This window comes from Natator depressus, chromosome 10, assembly GCF_965152275.1.
Source record: "Natator depressus isolate rNatDep1 chromosome 10, rNatDep2.hap1, whole genome shotgun sequence".
Taxonomy (NCBI): domain Eukaryota; kingdom Metazoa; phylum Chordata; order Testudines; family Cheloniidae; genus Natator; species Natator depressus.
In genome coordinates, this window is record NC_134243.1 from 30619541 (window position 1) to 30640353 (window position 20813).

The window sequence follows — 20813 nt, forward strand, 5'->3', positions numbered from 1 at the left end:
AACTTCCTAGCACGACATATATGATGTATATCATAAATACCATGAGCATAATACCTATTAAGATGATGTATACTATACCTAACACATATGAAGTGGCTAACAGCTCCATTGTCCAGCATCAGTAGTGTTTGAACCTCCAGGACAGGCAACCTGTTAGTGAGTTACAGTACTACTTTCATTAACTGCCAGCAGGTGAAGGCTCTTCTCCTAGGAGTGCGGGGAAAGGGGCACTAGAGTTAGGTGCGAGGTCTGGGAGGTCGTTGAGGGGAGCCTAGCCTGGCTTTCTCTCCATTCCCTCCATAAATTGGGGAAACTCCTGTCCTATTTGGTGTCCACAGGGGGCAGAGGCCATAGGAACCGTGTGCTGAGTCTATTGGAATGGTCACAGGGAGCCCAGAACAGCTTTGTTCCACCCCCAGCCTGCTACAGCTGCTCCTGGAGCCCCTAGGTGTGTCCAGCTACAGTGTTTGCTGCTGCTGCTTCTCTGGTGGTGGCATTGCCTCAGCTTTAGAATGCTTACGTTCAGATATTATTTTGGTATGGTCCCCACATTTCTCTATGGAACATAAGGCACAGTAGTGAAATGGATAGAGTCAGTCAAAACTTTTCCAAACAAAAGAGTTTTGTCAAATTTGTGATGTCATACAAGTTGCATAACACTTATCGGGTATGTCCCTAAAGCGCTTCCAGAGGCCCTCTAAAAAGATCAGAGCCCCAGAGGTTTGTGCAACTTCTGCTGTTCAAAAAGTTATGCTTATCTGATAAGGGCACAAAAACAATACCATGTGACTAAGGTGACCAACCACACAGCTGGATTTGGAATTCTGTATATCAAATTCTCACAACAGTGCTCATTGAGACAGTTTACAAGCAGGCTGAGCATTCACTGAATAATTCTGAATAAAAGATTGTACGCTGATCAGAGATGCAGTAAACAGGTGGACAATGATGGTCAATACATCATTCCTTGTGAATCTGGTCTTTTTAAGGAGTTCCTCTTATCAGCTGGCAGGCAAGAGGCAGACACAAAGGTGCAAAGATCACAGTTTGTTCTAAGTTAATTCTCTCCATCCATAGAAAGTGGAATTATCCTACAGATTTATTTCATGAGACACACCTGTATGTGCTATATCTGGAAATAAGTCTGTAACAGTGGCCTCCATTTGTTATTGTGGGATTATGTTTTTTCTACTAATTATGGCATTTTAGTAATTAATCACCTTTGGGCCTAATTTTCCTTTCACATAGGTGTAAATCGAGAGTAGCTTGGCTGAACTCAGAGGAATTACACCACATAACATAACAGGAGGATCAGCTCCCTGCCTTGTTCCTTACTCAAGACACCATAAAAAGTCTGTAATCATACTGAATTCCCCCTTCCTCTGGGTAAATATTCATGCACAGCTTCTGAAAATGGGCTCCTTAGCCTTGAATAATTGTTAATTTGAATATAAAATGAGGCTTCCTCCCCCGCCTCCTCCGTAATGTTCAGCTGTCAGCATGATGCAGTAACAGCCGAGATTCACAAATGACTTTGATGGCATGCAGAAGCAGCCCCTGCTGTCTGTCTCCTGCTTGATTTTGGAGTCAAGTACAATGTAGTCCCACAGCCTGCAGGTGTCTCCCCCTGGAGAAGGCTGCATAGCTCCTCGGCATCATGTGTGTTACGCTAGCAGATGTTCAGTTGCTCTTCATGCTGCCTCTGAGACAGACCTTCTCTGAGCCTTTCAGCACTCTTAGCCACGACACACACCACAATACAGCTACATTTCTGCTGGCTGCAGCTGCTCTTGTAACATACCAAGACGGGATTTCAAATAAAGAGGAAAATGGGAGGATGGCTGCAGCATTTCCTTCACTGTTTCAGCAACAGATTGGAAGAAGCCGAGAGTTTCTGTGACTGGAAAACCACATTCTGAATTGTGACGGGCTTTGAACTTCCAAGCCCCCAAACCCCACATTTGATTTCTTTTCTCTGCAGGAGGGGGCGGGTTACCATGAAGACAAACCGAAGATGCAGAGCCCTCCTAGCAGTGAGTCTGAACCTGATGGCTCTCCTCTTCTCCACCACAGCCTTTATCACAACCCACTGGTGTGAAGGGACTCAGAGGGTCCCCAAGCCAAACTGTGGGAAAGACAAGAAGACAAATTGCCTCAACTACAGTGGGAATGAGACGGCCAATGAGACAAACCAGAATGTGGTGCACTATAGCTGGGAGACGGGGGATGACCGCTTTCTCTTCCGGTATTTCCACACTGGGATCTGGTACTCCTGTGAGGAAAATATCAATGCTGCTGGTAAGTGGCAATACTATTTCCTTTCAGCTTGCATTGTTTTCTATTTGATTCAGCAGCTTAACGAATAATTAGAGGAGCTATTTGGAACTGTAAACTCTCGGCAGATGAAAGCCTGAGAATTTTAGCAATTCATTGTTCCAAACAGGACAGAGGGGAAACAACCTGTTCATAGCGAGGAGGAGACTTTGCTTGTTTGTCTGCTAATCAAGCAGTGAGGGTGTGCTGAGAGATCAGCTGAACCTCAGACAAATATGTGCTAGCAAGCCCTGGTCCTGCTGCTTGCTTGCTTCCAGAGGCCAGTCAGTGCTTTCCTTTCATGAGTCACTCCACATATCATACAAAAGACAAGGTCTTGATAGTAGCTGCAGAGGTTCTGGGGTTCAGTTACCCAATCCCAAGCATCCCCTTAAATATCCTGAAAACACTGTCCTGGATTTCAGGGGGAGGGTGAAGCTCATGGTTCCACTCAGACAATAGCCCCAATCGTGTGTTTCTAGTAACACTTATTGTGACATGACCCCTAGGTCATGTCACAAGCTAACCAAAGTCCAGCGGAGGAAATGCTGCTGAAAGCACAGGACTGAGTGACAGGAGATCGTTTCCATTCCCAGCTTGGTCACTGACTCCTTGTGCCGCCTTGGGCAAAACACTTCACCAGTTTGTGCTTCAGTTTCTTTGACTGTAAAATGGGAGTAATGGTATTTTCCAACCTCACCTCACCTGGATGGAAGGTGTTATAGACAAGCAAGCAGGGCTGGATGAAGGCACTATAGGCCCACGCCTATGGCCCTTGCTCCCCAAGCTGTGCAATGATGCCAGAATCTAAGCTTAAATTTTGAAAAATTGTTTTCTAGTCCATGTGGTTGCAAAACAAAGCTTGAAAATGTGGCCCAGGTGTCCCCGAGGCAATGATGGCTGCGGTGAGCCTCCAGCAGAGGCAGGAGCAGCAGCCGCTACCGCCAGGGAGGAAGCTGCCTGGCCCTACACTCTCAATGAAAGCAGGTGTGTTGCTCCCATCACTTCTGGGAGAGATGGAGAGGCTACTGATTCAGCATCCTCTGGGGTGATGTCTGGGGGAGCTGCATGTAGGAGTGTGCCTAACCCCAGATCTCCTTAATCTATCCCTGAGTGCAAAATGATGACTCAAAGCAAAATGGAAAAGGATTCATCAGACCCAAAAGGGTAGAATTCCATACAGAGCTAAAGCAAGGATTCTTTGGGCAGGATTTAGGGTTTAGGGGCTGTAGTAAAACAGGTCAAATAGTCTATAAATTGGAGCTGTCTTGGCTGGGAGCTTGATTACATCACGAGGTCTGCACTATCCCAAAGCACTGGGTTGCTTGCTTACTGGATGGCCAGGACAGGACGTGTTGCTTTCTAAGGTGGTACTTTAAGAATTAGTAAACCACTAAAGCTCATTCAACAGAAGGGTAAACTTGGGCCATCTTGCTCAGGTGAGGGAAGGAATGTGCATGGAACTTCTGATTTGGGATCATCCTCTCAGACCTGCTTGGAGTGGAATGAAGGCAAATGCTAGATCATAAAAATGTACGGAAAAATAAAACATTACGAAAAAAGGGCATTTTTCTCACTGATTTTGAAAGAAGAGCAGGACTTAGCCAGAGCCTGGTGGCACTCAGACCAGAACCAGGGCCAATCAAGCTTGTTACAGGCTATTCCAGTTTTCCTAGCCAGGCTCAGTCCACTACTGTTTATACCCCAGATTTCCTGGGTATCTCTTCACCAAGTGAATTCAGTCCAGTTTACACATTGAGGTAAGTCAGCAGTAGAAGGAAAGCCTGTATATGCCCTTCATTAAGAGCTGTGCTCAGGAGACAAAGCCATGCTGGAGTGGATAAGCTAAGGTTACCTCCACAGCCGTCAGGCACAGGACAGGCCTAGCGCAGCCTTGGGCACTAGGCTGGCCTGACCAACTTGAAAGTGCTCGACAGTAAGGCAGGCTCATTGTGGTCAGGGCCATGTACACGCCAGCTTGTAACTGGAAGCATCTACGGGGGGCGGGGGGGCACATGTTTACTTTGTGCTGCAGCTGTGAGAAGCACCATGCAGGGCAATCACAGGCTGTCTGCCTCTGAGTGCATTACCCAGAGCACAGCCCCCGGCTCCCCACCACAGCCCCAGCATTCCTTGCCACCTTCCCATGCTCCAAATAACCAGAGCACTGTCTATAACATGCTCCACACAGCCACAGGACTAACTAACTGCACAGGATGACTTAGGTGGTGTGTTGCAGTGCCTCACTTTTAGGGGCCCAGACTTCCTACACAATGCATAGGGAGAGCTAGGCACCTAGGAAAGGGACTCGCAAAAGCCAGAATTCTGAGCAGAGAGCGGGATAAGCTAGTCAATAGCAGATACCAAGCGGAGGGAGGTGGCCTAAGCTGTGCCCCTCAAAAGGACTGAGATGACCAAGTGCTGGCTGGAGGCTGGCACCTCTCTTCATTTGTGATTCTCAGCCATGAACCCTCCCTTGAATCAGGTGCCTAAGGCACTTCTTGCAAGAACGGCAGCAGCTGATGCCAAACTCTGCACAAAACAAGCGTGGGGAGCAGCTATCGCCCTTATAACACTTAGACTAGTGGTTTGAATGTGGGTGTCCCACCACTCTGGTGAGTCCCTGAACCTTTGGAGTAAAGAATCATCCTTACTCCCTCGCTCTCAGAACAAATGCAGATTTAATTATTTCATACCCAGTGGAACAGCTTCAACTGGAGAGATGGACAAACTCACACCAGACTGTCCCATAGACCAGGGTGAAGGCACTCATGTAAGGGCTAAAAACCCCAAGTTCAAACCCCTTCTTCATACCCTGCAGAGGGGGGAATTGCCAGGTGTCCAACACTCTGTAACCACAGGGCCAGAACTAGTAAGGAAGGATGCCTTCGGTGTACTCACACACTCCACCCTGTTGATAGCACCCTCCATACAACCGTAGCACTGTTAATAACATACTCTGTATAGCCCACAAGGTTGTCAATAGCAAACTCGGTATAATCACAGGGTGGTCAATAACACATTGTATAGCCCATATCTCTGTCAATAACACATTCCATGTAGCCACCGTCGAGTCAATAGCACACTCTGTAAAGTCACAGAACTGTTAATTAAATATTCCTTACAGCCCCGGTGCAGTCAATAGCACAGATCACATAGCCACAGTGTGGGCAATAACACAGGCTGTCACTTCCATCTCCTACACCTACCAACAAGCATAACCATGACACTTGTGCTGCTACAGCAAATTAAACTGTGGTGTGTGTTTAATTTTCTAGTTTTGTTTAAACAGGGTTGGTTCCCTTAGTGGGTTTAGGCTGGGCTGGGTTGGAGGCTCCAACGCTACCCTCATACACGTCATGGCCCTAGGGACACAAGACATTCCTTTCCTGGCTTGCCCTGGAGATTTGATCTCTTCCTTTCTGTTGGGAACCAATTGTGGTGGTGGCGTAAAGAGCCACAGGGGAGGGCAGCACATTGCTGCAAGATAGTAGCAGTGTAAATCGGGGTTAATTTTGTCAACTTGCGAAGATGCCAGTTAGATTTTAAAGCTGAAATCTGACAAACCAGATTTGCCAAATTAATATGTGTTGTATTGGAATGGAATTTAAGGATTAACCCTTTTTATTGAGTCTAGGAAGCATTAATTTACTAATTCTAAAGTGAAGTTTTTTTCAGGTCTACTTCTAGCTCAGACAGTGTTTCTCAAATCAGTACACTTGGTATTCTTAACCAATCCACAGTTTATTAATTTACCCGGAACCACATCCATATGCCATAAACAGTTCTTCAATCAGCTGTAGACACAATCAATTTTCTAGGTCTGTACTGAACACAAAAACACAGTCTTGGAAGCGATTGTCATAGACTAGGGTCAAGGGTCAGCAGTTATGCCAAGGAACAAAGCAAACTACCAAGATTTCTTATTACATATGAGATCAATAATAATCACTTTGTCAGCATTTCTAATACATTTTTTACACTAGAGGTCCCTCACTAATGTGCACGGATGTCTTAAGGCACTTCTAAGAGTATGGTCCCTGCTATTTGAATGGTATGGACTAAAAGGAACAAGTTTAAAATATCAAAAGCAATTGATTATAGTTACTGTATTAAATTTCTCTTAGGCCAATTTGCTGGACATACAAAGTAGAAGTGCTAATAGCATTAGTTAAAATCCAGAATATGATTATTTGAGGTCTCTCTAAAGAGTGCAGACTCAACAAACTAACCTTCAGTTATTTATGTTACAGAATAGAAGGAGAAATACAATCTTTGAAATTTAATCTCACTACTTCTTACCCCGTTAAGCATGAAATAGGAGAGAATCCTTTCCTCATGGCTGATCCAAACATCATTCTCCTGTCTGGATTTTGCAGCTTATTTGTGGGTTCAGTCATCCCTGCTCCATCCTGTGATTCTGGCCTAGGGGAGAGGCTGTCTTCAGGGGTTCAGCAAGCTCTAGGGTCCCACAAGATGATCCAAGTTGAGATACTGTTTCAGGGTCCATTGGAGGAAGGCAATCCCCTTATTTTGTATTGGACACTGGCCAGTTAGGTATTCAGATTTCAGCTCTCTCAGTTTCTCTGAAACTTCCCTTGGTATTCAGTAGAGGGTGTTGGTATATAACACATTCTTTCAGTCCTTTCCTTATTGTAGGATTTTTATATTGGATTCATTTCAAGGATTGTATTTCAATATTAGCCAGGACTATTAATTGGAATTCCCCAAGCTATACCCTCAGTGGGTGCTTAGACCATTCCTTTTCCCTTCTTGTGCCATGCAATCCCTGTCACTTCTAGAGTGCAACAATTTACGAAGAAAACAAACAACATCCTTTATAGTTCCTCTAACCCTAGTGGGCAGAGTCTTTACATTCTTTTCACTTCACATCTTCTGGGGCTTATCATGAGATTGGAGACTTTATACTGTCAGAATAAGACAGGTTAGTCACAGAGAGATGTGCGTCTGAGTCATAAGGCAAACAAATGCATAGCTTGAGGTGAAGGCAATGTGGATTGGGTTTCTTGCAGGAACAGGTCGTTTGTTCCAGTTGACCTTCAGTTTTCTGGGTCTCATAACTAGTTATTTCTAGAGGGTTTAAACTTACGTTTGTACACACATCACTGGTTTGTAATACTTTGTAGCAAGCCAGTAGAATGGGAATTATGTCCTCATGCAAATCATGGGAGGTTCCCTTTAACAGTAACTTGAAGACTTTGTTAACCATTGGAGCTTTCTTTTCCTGGTAATTGTGTATTTTACTTTAGCTTAATTAATGCTCCCCAGATAAGCTGTCCCACCTGTTGGGACAGGCTTATTGACTCTCATAGTCTTTAGCTCCAAGAGGAAGATAAAGGTTTGTGCAAAGTATGCCAATTCCCTTTATCCATTTTTTTGTGTGTGAGAATTTGTCTGGCCCTCTTCTCACAGAATTTGTCTTCCATTATAAAATATTCTGTTAATAGTTTTTTTTCCCAGCAATCTACAGTAGGAATCATTGCCTGAGTCCACAAATTAAAGAACGGTTATTTTGTTTTGTTTTTTGCTATACAGAGCAAGAATACGAGTAACTTCCTCACTTCCGACTTGAATCTTTTTTTAACAGGCCAACTCCCTTATCTTTAAGGCTGGTTTGAGTCCTATCTCTCGTATATTTTAAAATTTCTTTCAGAGTGGTTTTCCAAAAATGTATTACACATGATATGGGAATGCTGAATTGTATGAAAAAGGGCCTGGCTGTTTTGCATTTCAAACTGTTATGTTTTATATAGGAATGGAGAAACATGCTGTAAACTAAATAGTACTGACCTTGCACTATTTGGTTAGTAGCATAAGTGTGATTGGTGGTAATCTTAGTTAACAGATAATTAACTGGGCTGAATAAGAACTACAGCTGTTAACATATTTTCAAGGTATATGTTAATGGCTATATACACCTTACAATGGTGTGGGATGCAACAGGAAATCATACATCTTTCTGGGGGGAAGAAGAGAGACTATTTAGGTTTGGGGTGTATCCCTGTCCCCCTCATTTCTCCTGCTCACATGCACTGACTTTTGCGACTTTGGAAACAATTAAGCTCAGGGCTGGCAAAGAGGGGAAGAGGGGGACAATTGTACCAGGGCCCTGAGTTCAGGGGGCCCTCAAAACATCTGTAACTGGAGTGAAATGGGAAGATGTGGGTCATGTTTGCTGGGGCCCCACACCTTCCCATTTCTCTTAATGAGACTGCCTAAGCTCTTAATTTCAAACTGGACTTTTTGAGAATTCAGACACTTCTGACGAAAATTTAACACTCCTCCTTAAACAAAACCTCTGGTGCAATCTTAACGTTGGTAAAGCTATAACTCCACCATAATTAGCATGAGAGTTCTCTCTTTTATCTTGTTATAAGATGGCATCAAGAGATCTTGGGTAACATGATCCAAATTTGTACCCTACCACGGTTATCTGATACAGGGCCCTGGAAAATCTGCTCCATGACGGAGAGAGCTGCTGTCGTACTAGCAGCTCTCTCTGAAACATCGTGTTGTCTGTCTCCTGTGGATAAACCTTCTCATTGTGTCAGCTGCACTCCTTGGCCTGTCGTCATATGGAATCTTAGGTGGTGTGCTGGCAATGTGCTGGGTAATTTTCACTCCATGCATCTGAAGAAGTGGTTTTTTTACCCACGAAAGCTTATGCCCAAATAATCTGTTAGTCTTTAAGGTGCCACCAGACTTCTTGTTGTTTTTGTGGATACAGACTAAAATGGCTACTGCCTGATACTTGACTGCTAGGATAGTGAACCTGACCTACTGTCATACCCTCAGTCAGAGTAACAGGCACACTCCCTGGCCCTGGGGTCTGGTTACAGTTACATTCAGTGGCTGGGGTCCCTCCATCATAAGAATGTCATGGATGCTCTCACAGTCACTCTCACAGTTCTAGTCCCCATCTCAGAGGGGAGCATATGTCAGACAAGCACGGTGCTGGTTCTGCATAGTCACAGGTGTGCTCATGTGCTCCCTAGGTCTATCTTCCCTCTTCCTGCTCCAGGCATAGGCAAAGATACGAGGCTAACCTATTGCACGGGACTCCACACCACATGACTCTATTAGAAATCTATAACTAGGAACTGTACTAGGTGGGCTTCTGAGGAAGTGTGAGTTTTTGGCACGTTTGAATTAGTCATGATCTGAGATCAATCTGCGGAGGAGTTTGCTCAGCAAAACGCTGTGTGAAAGATGCTTATAACAGGAGGGCTTCACTGTAGAAAAGGCAGTTGCCATGGCATGACTATCTGAGTCAGCACCGGCAGGATCTAGCATTCTCTGCTATACTGGCCGACTGGAGCATGTACAGCACGGCCTCCTTGCCCAGCTACCCACCATTTCAGCCAAAAAGATGCTTCAGCATATGTATAAAATATGGATTTTACCTTTGTAAAATCTGCTGTGGCTGTGAACTGTCCACACACATTCACAAAATAAACGTAGGTCAAGGAAATCCAGAGCTCTGTGCTGTAAGGAAGTGGGATGCTGCTAGAGTTGGCATAAAAAAAGCAAATCATAAACAAAAGGGGCCACAGAAATTCTGAGTTAAAGCAACCCCCAATGGGAGGGAGACTGTGAGCTGTCTCAGGAGATAAAATAACTGTGTTATTAAATCAGAAGTAAAAAAGCCTGCAACTGCTTGTGAATGGACAGAAGCTAAAAATGGCAGCTGATGTTGGGCGTGAAAACAATTGTATTAGTTGTACCTTTTTTTAACAAACTATTTTGAAATATGTTATTAGTAGGGTTGGTTTGGAATGTTCCATCAGAATGATTTTTCCAGTGAAAAGTGCAGTTTCTGTGAAATGCAGCTTTCTGTTGGGAAAAATCAGAAGGAAATATTTCAGTTTGGGCCAAGTCGATCCAAAGTGGAAGGATTTGTTTTTGAAATGACCCAGATTGATTCAGCTAGAATCAGTTAAACAAAATTAAACTTCATTATCCTACTGTGTGGCGTATTGTCTTATGGGTAAGGTGACCAGACAGCAAGTGTGAAAAATCGGGACTGAGGGTGGTGGTGGGGGGTAATAGGTGCCTATTTAAGAAAAAGCCCTGCATATGAAATCGGGACACCTGGTCACCCTGCTTATGCGTGGTGTATTTCCAGCCCCCATTCTCTCTTATGGGCTAGGCTCCAGAGGGACTACATCTCTGATAAGGCAATGCACTGATTTCACTGCAACCAAGTTGAGTGGTGCATAATGGGGGTATGCTCCCCATACGAGCCCAGCAAGTGCTGAGTTAGGCCAGATGGGCCCAATCAGCTAATTAGGCTGCAAGCAGGGGAGATTTAGGCTGGAGACAGCTAATTAAGGACAGGCTCACCTGTGCAAGAACAGGCATGGCCGGTATAAACCCAGGTAGCTGCTCCCAGGGAGTAGGGCTGTTGCTGGGAAAGGCTGTAGTCACTCCCTGAGTGGAGGGAGTTGGAGGCTTGCAGAACCAGAGAGGGGGCAAACCAGACATGTAGGAAAAAGCCCAGGGAAACAGTAAGAGGTAGGACTACACAGGGACTGTGGCTGCTTGTTATAGGGTCCCTGGGTTGGAACCCATTATAAAAGGGGGCCTGAGTTCCCCTACCAGCCACTGGGCAGTGGCTGGGGTATTGGAGGTGCCAGACAGACAACAGGTCTGAAAAGTCTGTGAATTCCCTGGAAGGGGAGGACTTTAATGACCTGGTTGGAGAGCCAAGCCACAGAGAAGAAGATACAGACCCAGGAGTGATCATGGTGGCAGAGTAAGACAAGATTGGGGGGACAACACTGGAAGGGGAGTGCAAGCTGGCAGAGCTAACACTAAGGATGGCCAGCAGGAGGTGCCACTCACAGTGAGTGGACCCTGTGACAGGCTATATATGAGCTGGGGTGCATTGTGGAGCTGTAGTCCAGTCTGGGGGCCTGGCCCTTTGGGCAGAATGGTGATATCGGGCTCTCCCATAAGAAAATGCAGTTTAATGTTGAAATGACTCCATATGAAGCATTTTCAGTTATTCTGACAAACTGAAAGGAATGTCAAATTGTTTTGTTGTTTGGATCAAAAATATCTAAAGGAAATGTTTCAGCATTCCCAAATCAATTTCCATTCCACAGAAAACTTCAAAATATTGCAGTGTCAGAATTTCCTGCAGGATGGAAATTCTGCATTCACGCAGCTCTAATTATTACCTAGAAAAAAACAATTGTTTTGCATTTGCTCAGACAACACCAAGTTATTGTATGAGCTATCTCAAAGCCCAGTTTCACTGGAAAATGTACAAGGTGGGATTTTTCTGAAGCATTCAGTGTTGGTCTAATTCTGTTCCCATTGAAACTAATGGGAATTTTATCATTGACTTCAATGGGATCAGAGTTAGGCCAACACTGAGTGTTTCTGCAAATCCCACCCATAGTTTATGGGATGACATGTATATACTATTGAAGAGAGTACTGAAGCCTGTACAGTCAAGGAACCAGCTTTGAATTAATAGCTTCTCCAGTGGGGAGAGAGGGCAAATTAATAGTACATTCTAGAGCAGTGCTACTCAAAGTGGTGGTCCGCGGACAGGTGCCTGTCCACAAGCCATCGGCTGCTGGTCTGCGCGCACATTGGAAAAAAAATTGCGGGTCCCCCCCATCAGATAGCTGGAGAAGCTCTGGACTAGAGAATGGTTGGAGAGACTTATTCGGGAATATGATTCTTTAGTCAGCCTTAAACAAAACTAACAGATATTGTCACAATGCTATGATAAAATGACAGCAAAGATTGTGACTTCCTCTATATGCTGTGATAGCTGCTGTGAATCAGGAATTGCATAAGTTTCTGTATCTACAATTAATATTTTCCAGGTTGTGCAGGGGCTCAAAGTTTTACTGTAAATACGACACTGGCGTGCATTATTCCCTGAATCCAGATATCTGGCAACCTTTACTATGCCTTTTTCAGAGAGTCTCTAAAATTTCTTTTAGGCTTTCCAGTGCTCCTGAGGTTTCTCAACAGGCCAAGATTCAACAGTGTGTAGTTTATAAGGCATTTGGTAGGTGGATAAGTACACAATGTCGAGAGAGATGAAAGAGGCAGCAATATCTAACCTAATATTAGTAATAGGAGACTGTTACCCACATACGCTTGTCAGATGGCCCAACAGGACAAGGTTTCCCGACAACACTTCATGTAATTGCTTCTTGAAACAGCTAGCGCTAGAGCACGAAGAGGAGAGGTTATTTGTGACCTAACTCCTGTGTGTTACTTCAGGCTAATTTAAAAGTGACAAACTTAACAATGACCACAATATAATTAGGTTAAACATCCACGAGGCAGGTAGGATACCAAAAAGTGACACAGAGATTGCTTTAGAAAAAGATTTCAATAAAATGAGAAGGTTAGATGCTAAGGCTCTAAAGCTAAAAGTAAAGGAAAGAAAATCCCTAGAGAGGGCTTGGATGCTCCTAAGAAAAACCTATAATAGAATCTCAGAGGACACACAGACTACTGAACAGAAAGGGAAGCAATGAAGGCAAAGAGTAAACCATGTTTTCTACATGACAGGTTCAAGAAGCTATTTGAGCCAAACCAAAATCCTTGAAAACTTGGAAATCTAAGCCTCTGAAGCCAATAAACAGGATAATAAATTACAGCAGACATTAAGTAAGAAGGCGATAAGAAGGGCCAAAATGAAGTTTGAAGAGCAAATAGCTAAGGGAATAAAAACAAACAAGGGATTCTTTAAATATAGCAGAATCATAAAGTCTGCAAAAGAAGTGGTGGGCTTGCTAGATCATCAAGGGTTAAAGTCAGCAATTAAAGAAGATAAGGACATTGGTGAGAAGCTAAATGATTTCTTTGCCTCAGTCCACTGTTAGGGAGAGTCCTACCTGGGATTGGACTTTCTGGTAAAGATGAGGTGCTCTCAGAGATGGAGGTGTCTGAAAAAGGTCCCGGAGCAAACTGATTGTTTAAATTGCAATAAATCACAATAAGTCACTAGGCCCAGGTGATGCATCCAAGAATTCTGAAGGAGCTTAAGTAGGCAGCGACTGAGTTGCAAACAAACATTTCCAAACTCTCACTAAAAACTGCTACTGTTCCAAAGGACTGGAGGGTGGAAAATATTGTACCCAGGTTTTAAAAAGGCTGTAGAGGAGATCTGGAGAATTACAGACCAGTCAGCCTTACATCTGTACCTGGTAAATTGGTTGAAACAATATTTAAAAATAGAATAACAAAACACCAGGAAGATCATGTTCTGCCAGGGTCTAACCAGCATGGTTTCTGCAGAGGAAAACTGTGTCTCACTAATCTCTTAGAATTCTTTGAATGTGTGGATAAAGGAGAACCAGCTGATATATTGTATTTTGACTTCCCAAAGGCCTTTGACAATGTCTCATACAAGAGGCTACTAAAGAAGTTAAGTGGTCATGGGGCGAGAGGCAGAGTATTGCCATAGATCAAAAAACTGGCTAGGAGACAGAAAATAAACACTAAGATTCAATTGTCAATTTTCATCATGGCAAAGCTTAGCAGCAGGGCCTCAAGGTTCCATACTGGGTCCTGTGTTGTTTTTATATATTTATTAATGATCTGGAAAGGCAGGTAGTAATGAGGAAATCATTGAGGCCAAGATCTGAACAAGATTCAAAAGAGATTGGCCATTTATATGGATATCAAGAAGATCCAGAGTGATCATAATTAATTATGAACAAATTTTGGAAGATAGGCTTCAAGACTCAAGCTAAGAGATGAGGCTATGACCTATTTGGGGGAAGATTATCCCACATCTTCCTATTATGGAGGTATTACACCTTTCTCTGAAGCATCTGGTTCTGGTCACTGTCAGAGACAGGACACTGGACTAGATGGAGTCTGGGTCTGATCCAGTCTGGCAATTCCTATGCCCCTATAAAATGAATGATGTCGTCCGTAGTTCTCAGAGTTATTGTATCAGGCTGTCTTCGGACTCAGGCAGAGATTACTGTAACAATAACTCTTGGGTCACATTTTCAAACATTTCTTCACCGCCAGGAGTGGTTTTTTTAAATGAAAGCTGAGAGTCTGGCATCATCACATGGCTCCAGGAGCTGGGGCCCTAAGCTCCTGCTTTGTGTTGCTGTCTCTTACCTCCACACAATCAGAATTACATGTCAAGTTTAAACTGCAAAACTATCTATAATATTTCCACAGAATAATGTCTATCTCCACACTGCACACAATGCATTTCTAGTGAGAAATATTAAATATGTATAAACATGTAAATTCTAATATTTATAATATTTTTATACTTCTATATTTAAATATGAATATATATAAGCAGTTAATGATTTGCATTTTGTTTTTGTAATATACTAATTCACTTTTGTTTTAAGAAATTAATGAGTGACAAGTGCAGCTACAATAGTCACAGGCAAACAGATGAGCATTAATCCTGAAAAGATAAAAATTGTCAAAGACAAAAGCAAAAGATAATGGGGTGAAATTCATCATGCTGCTGAGGGTTAGCAAAGGCTGGTGCACCACTTTATTTTTGCATCTATTTGTGATGGTGCTCTATACAAGTGTGAACTTCACCTAGCCTGATTACATATAGATATAGGGGTGTGTGGGTGTGCAAATGGTGTTTAGTATTCTTTTTGGTGGATTTTTAGTGGGTTTCAAAATATTTCCTATTAGTTTTAAATTTTATTGAATATTTCCATGTTCTTTTTTGTATTGGCGCTTGAATAAGAGCATCTCATTTACCTTCTCTAGCCCCTGCCTTCTATCATGTCCCCTCTTATCCAGTTCCCCTTAAATAGTCCTAGTCTTAACGCCTATTCATACAGAAATCTATCCACTCCTCTAATCGTTTGCATTGCCCATCTCTGGAGCTCTTTGATTTCTGGTATATTCTTTGGATGGGGTGATAGAATTGACAGTATAACACTATTTGCACTATTATTTTCCATCCATTTTCTTTGCTTGTTGGCCACTGCTACACACAGCAGAGGACTTTACTAAGCCGTCTGCAGTGCAACCCAGCTCTTTTCCCAGGGTGTTTCCAGTGGATTTAGAATCCAGTAAGGAGTGTGAGAAGTTAAAATTACTCCTCCAAGGTGCATTAACTGGCATTTGCCAACACGGAATGTCATCTGCCGTCATGCTGCCCATTCCCCTGGCTTTGTCAGGTCCCTATGGTACCCCTATTCCACTGTTTTGAAATGTTGCTGTTCTCAAAAATATAAACTAAAGCTATGTTTGGGAAGGGTGATTTTTTGCGGGTAACTCTGAACTAAAAGCCTTGGCAGTGGTGGTCTAAATTGCCACAATGGTCCACTCTGCAAGTAGCACCAACCATTCCTTTCCCTTTCCTCTGACTACTCTCTTCCTGGTTTTCTGCTACCTGGCCACCTGTTTCTGTGTTGGTGCAATGATTCTGTGAGCACAGCACCTCTGTGTGTGGTCATGCCACCAGGAGCTGCTGATGCTACAGCTGCTGGTGTTCCTCCACACCCTGCTGCTGAGGGTCCCATGTGGCGCTCCGGGTCCTGAACGTTAAGATGTGGGTAGGAAAGGGAGGGGCCATTGTCCCGTCAGTTTGGACCATGGAGCAAACAGTGGGGCAAGGGTAAGGCAGATCATAGTGACACATGCCTAGTGAAGACCTGCAATGGGGGAGAATGGTGATCTCCAAGACCCCTCACAGGCTGTTTTCTCCCCTTTCTTCTGCTCAGTGGAAGGTTTTCATTATAAAGGTTAAGAGATGGCTTGATCACAGTTTGTAGGTATCTACCTGCGGAGAAGACAGCAGAGGGCTCTTCAGTCCGGCAGACAAAGGCACAACAAGATCCAGTGCCTGGGAGCTGAAGCTAGACAAATTCAGGCTAGCAATAAGGTGCAATTTTCTCACAGTGAGGGTGATTAACCATGGAATAGCTTACCTGGGGATGTGGCGGATTCTCCATCCCTTGAAGACTTTGTGGTGAGATTGGGTATCTTTCTAAAAGACCTGCTCTAGCCCAATCAGAAGTTATGGCATTGATGCCAGAATCACAGGGTGATTTTTTTTTTCTGGCCTATGTTGTGGAGGAGGTCAGACAAGATGATCATAATGGCCCCTTCTGGTCTTAGGCTATTCACTTCTTGGCTTAAACTATTCTGCTCTCACTGAGTGCTGTTGGCTCTTCCCACAGGTGGCATGTGCCAGTTGGGGCAGGAGGCATGTTAACTGAATTATTATTTATTCCAGGACAGCCTAAGAACCAGCCAAGAATGGGGTGCCACTGTGCTAAACAGAGTAGCAGACAGTCCCTACTGTGAATTCCATACAGAATAAACGGACCACACAGACATAGGGTAGGGGACAGGGACACAACACACTGGAACAATAAGGCTGAAGTTTTAATTAGAGCTGCTTGAATAGCAAATTAGTTCAGCCAGCTGCTAAGAAATCAATCCCTGGAATCTATTGCCAGCATTATATCCCTGGGTGGTCATCAAAGGCAATTAAGCTCTGCCAGGAATTCAGATCTTCTGGTAACAAGCAGGAGGCTGTTCATAAGAGCAAAGAACTCATTCAACTGCTGGATCAAACCAGGTGTGATCGATAGAGGGAGACAGTCACAAAGGTGGACTTTACTCATTCCAGTCGGAAAGCCTGGCAGACCATTAAAGTCTTTCTGGATATTCCAGGCTCATCAAAAAGGAGTTTCCTGTCTCTACAAATGCTGTCATTTGCTAGCCAATGACTATTGCTCATAGACAGAACCTGGATAAGTCTTTCAGCCCTGCAGTCAAAACTGAGATTACAGATGGCAGGCTCCTAGTGTGGATTCAAACTTGATGGGTCTTTTTTCAGACAAAGAGGTGGACTGGACCATAAAGTTTATGAAAACAGGAAAGGCTCCAGACCTGGATTATATCCATATGAAGTTCCTACTATACCTAGGGCTAAAAGGCGATTGCTTTGGTTCCTCAATCAGTGTTTCCACAATAACCGCATGCCAAAAAATGGCACAATGCAAAGATGTAGCCATTCTGAAACCAGGAAAACCCTGGAAGATCCCAAGAGCTAGTGATCCATCTCTCTACCTTGTGTCAAATACAAGTTTATGAAGAGATCAATTCTGATGTGCATCAATGAGGTTATCAAGCCACAACTGCTCTTTGTTCAGGCTGGCTTCAGATGAGCACGCTGTACCCAAGATCACATTATTCACCCAACACAAGACATTGAAGATGCCTTTGAGAAGAGCAAGAAAGTTGGTGCTGTTCTGGTGGATCTATCAGCTGCACGTGATGCTGTTTGGCAGGTGGGGCTGACTGCCAAGTTGTGTCACATTATTCTCTCTAAACGCATGGTGCAGCTCATCTTGGAAATGATGATAAATTTGAGTTCCTATTTGCAAGCTGGAGGCAAACTTAACTGGCTTAGACATCTCTGTAGTGGACTCCTGCAAGGATCCATTGTAGGTCTCCTCCTTTTCAACATATATACTTTCTGGCTTTAATTGTTGGTAGGTTGTAAGTATGTACATGTGGATGGGCTCTGTTTCGCTGATGTGGATCTCAACGCTGAAGAGACGCTCTGCCAGGATATGAATGCTCTGGCCAAAGCTTCATCAAATGGAGATTTACTCTGAGAGTCTAATAGTGCCCACAAACTTCCATCTAAACAATTGCCTGGCCTATCAACCCCTTACAGTTTGTGCTGAGGATCATCCACTCCCTTTCCAGCCAGTTGTCACTTATTTAGACTGCGGTCCAGTTTGACTCCTAGTATACTGGTCACATCTAGAACACTTTAAGAGAACTCTCACCTCCTGCACTGCCGTGAGATAAAAGCTAACAGGAACCTCCTGGGGAACAGAAGCAAATGTTCTATGAACCTCATTCCCAGCACTGGTGTTTGCACCAACAGAATATTGTGCAGCAGTTTGGGGCAGAAGTTGGCACTGCCTCCCCCTCTGCTGGACATGGGTTTAGTGGGAGCACCGTGGGGAAGACAGAGCTCCTACACATTACCATTCAGCAGCAGCCATCACCAGCTACAAACCCCAGGTCCCTGCTGCAAAGCCCTTTAGACACCCCTCTTTTTGAATGGTGGTGATGGCAATATAAGGGTCACTTGCCAGCTAGGCAGATGTTTATGGCTGGCTTTGACTGTGACCCCTAAAGGGTAGGGGCCTCTGGCATGCTGAACCACATGGTGCACAGCCCTCATGACTTAAAGTAGCAGCAGCTTGTCTCAGGACAACAAATATGCACTGGGCCCTCAGAGCAGGGGTTGGCAGAGCACAGTGTGGTGTGTTCAAGTGGGACAGAAATATGGTCCTAATCAGCCTTTGGCCATATCACTGACTGCAACCTGTCCAAGGATGCTGCTGTGCACCTGCTTCCTTTCTCCCAAATGGAGAGTAAGGGGTACAGGGACTATGCAGCTGCTTATGCTCCCAGGTGGCATATATCCCGACAGTCCTATTTTGCAAAGAGGGCCATGGCAGAGCTGTGCACAGCCATGAGGGGAGCTATACGGTGTTCTCTGGGTAACTGTGACGGTGGTAAGGAGCTTCTGTCCACTAATATATGGACCAGTGGTCAAACAGCTGTCATGGCCTAGTGGGTGAGAAACTGCAAGACTAGCACCACCCATGACTGCACCACACTGTCCGTGTGAAGCAGCACTCCTCCAGGAGCATTGTGGGGAAGCTGCATGTTGTTGCAGAGGAATGGGTGAGCCCCTAACTCTCTGCTAGTGTTGTGGACATGGACAATGGATTGCATGTCACCAAGGCCATGCATGATGGAGGCCAGGGACGTGCTGGAAGCCTCCTTCACTGCCTCAGTTTGGTGATGAGGGAATTTTAGAGGGGGATGCCCAGGTGCAGCGTGGCTTACAGTGGCTGTCAAATCCAAGGCCATGGAAACCGTCTCTGTGCAGCACGAGCGGCTGGTCTCACTCTCTTTGCCAGACAAAGCAGGAGGTGGTGACCAAGGAATTCTGCCTTTTGCATGCTGGAGCATCTGTCTGAGCAGAGAGCAGCAGGGCAAGCATTCTGCAACCCTACTTAGGCTCAGACAGACATCCTCCTGGACCTGTCAGCATTCCTCCGGCTGCTCATGGAGAAGATCTGCAACCACCTAGAGCAGGGGTTCTCAAACTTCATTGCCACCGTCACCCCCTTCTGACAACAAAAATTACCACCGGGCCCCAGGAGCTGGGGACCGAAGTCTGAGCCTGCCCAAGCCCCACTCCAAGCCCGGGAGTGGTAGGGGGAAAGCCAAAGCCCCACTGCCCCAGGCTGGGGGGCCAAAGCCCAAGCCCGAGGGCTTCAGCCCCTGGCAGGGGGCCTGTAACCTTAGCCCCGTCACACAGGGCTGAAGCCCTCAGGCTTGGGCTTTGGTCCTGGGCCCCAATAAATCTAAGCTATCCCTGGTCACCCCATTAAAATGGGGTCATGACCCACTTTGGGGTTCCAACCCACAGTTTGAGAACTGCTGGCCTAGAGCGCTGCAGTGAGGCCACCACGCTGGCAGCAGGGGGGATGTGGCATTGGCCAGGTAATCCCTTTGCTGTGCAAACTGGAGAGGAAACTAACCCCATATAAAAACCTCTTCTAGCAACTGAGCACTACGCTGGGTTCTCGCTGATCGGGAACACGCTGTCTGTGCTTGTGGGAAATTTCCATTTACAAGCAATGATGGAAAAGAAGCTCCACCTGACTGCAACCCTCCTAGTCCCCTGTTTCAAAACCACCATGCTTCATTTCTGTCAGGGAAGAAGAGGGCACTTAGAGGTAGATTCATAGGCATGGTGGCTCAGATCCATGACCAAGAGCCTCCGACATGTGGCCAGCAGCTTTACTACCTGCAAGCAATGTTCCCTCTAATTTTTTGACAGGCTGTGTGCGCAAAAAATGTCTTCTGTGCAAATTTTTGAAGCAGAGTTCAAATTTGTGCGCCATGAGGCAAATGTGCCCAAGCGAGTAAAATGCTTATACATCTAAAAAGTTTTAATTTGCAATTTGTGATAACAGTTTTACGCCATGTTATTTTATAAATGTCATTTTTAAATACTTAGAAAAAGGAAATTTAACCTCCTTTCCCTTTTCTCCCCCCCTTGCCAGCTAATAGAATCTGGCTGTGTTGATAGATGGCAGATGAACAATGTCAAAAATTGCCCGTAAATGATATTTCGGCCTGGCTCCTATGTAGTATTTCATTTTTGTGCGCGCGGGGTTTAGTATCTGTGCGCGCACACATGCACACAGCTTAGCGGGAACAGTGCCCGCAAGTGACGTCGTGGCAGATGCAGCAGCAGAGGGAGAGAGCAGCGGGTCCTTCTGGGACAGTCTGGAGGGCTTTCAATTGGTCAGCGTTGCTTCTGGCTCCTCTCAGGGCCAGGGTGTTGCTGCTGCTACAGTGAATGGGAGGAATGTCTCCATGATCCCAGGAGAATAAGCCCTAACTGAGACCCTCTGTCATACTGGCAAATACCCAGAGATGTGAGGCCA

The 20813-nt window shown here is 44.8% G+C and overlaps 1 protein-coding gene across 7 annotated transcripts in view; it reads left to right on the forward strand.

The window, feature by feature from the left end:
* Positions 1-1496: 1496 nt before the first annotated feature.
* Positions 1497-20813, forward strand: part of GSG1L (GSG1 like) — a 141503-nt gene continuing 122186 nt past the window's right edge. For all 7 annotated transcript variants that reach the window (XM_074965606.1, XM_074965603.1, XM_074965600.1 and 4 more), the window contains exon 1: positions 1497-2298. In XM_074965606.1, coding sequence (XP_074821707.1) covers positions 1998-2298 — 301 coding nt within the window. In that variant the 5' untranslated portion in view covers positions 1497-1997. The remainder of the gene's footprint in view (positions 2299-20813) is intronic.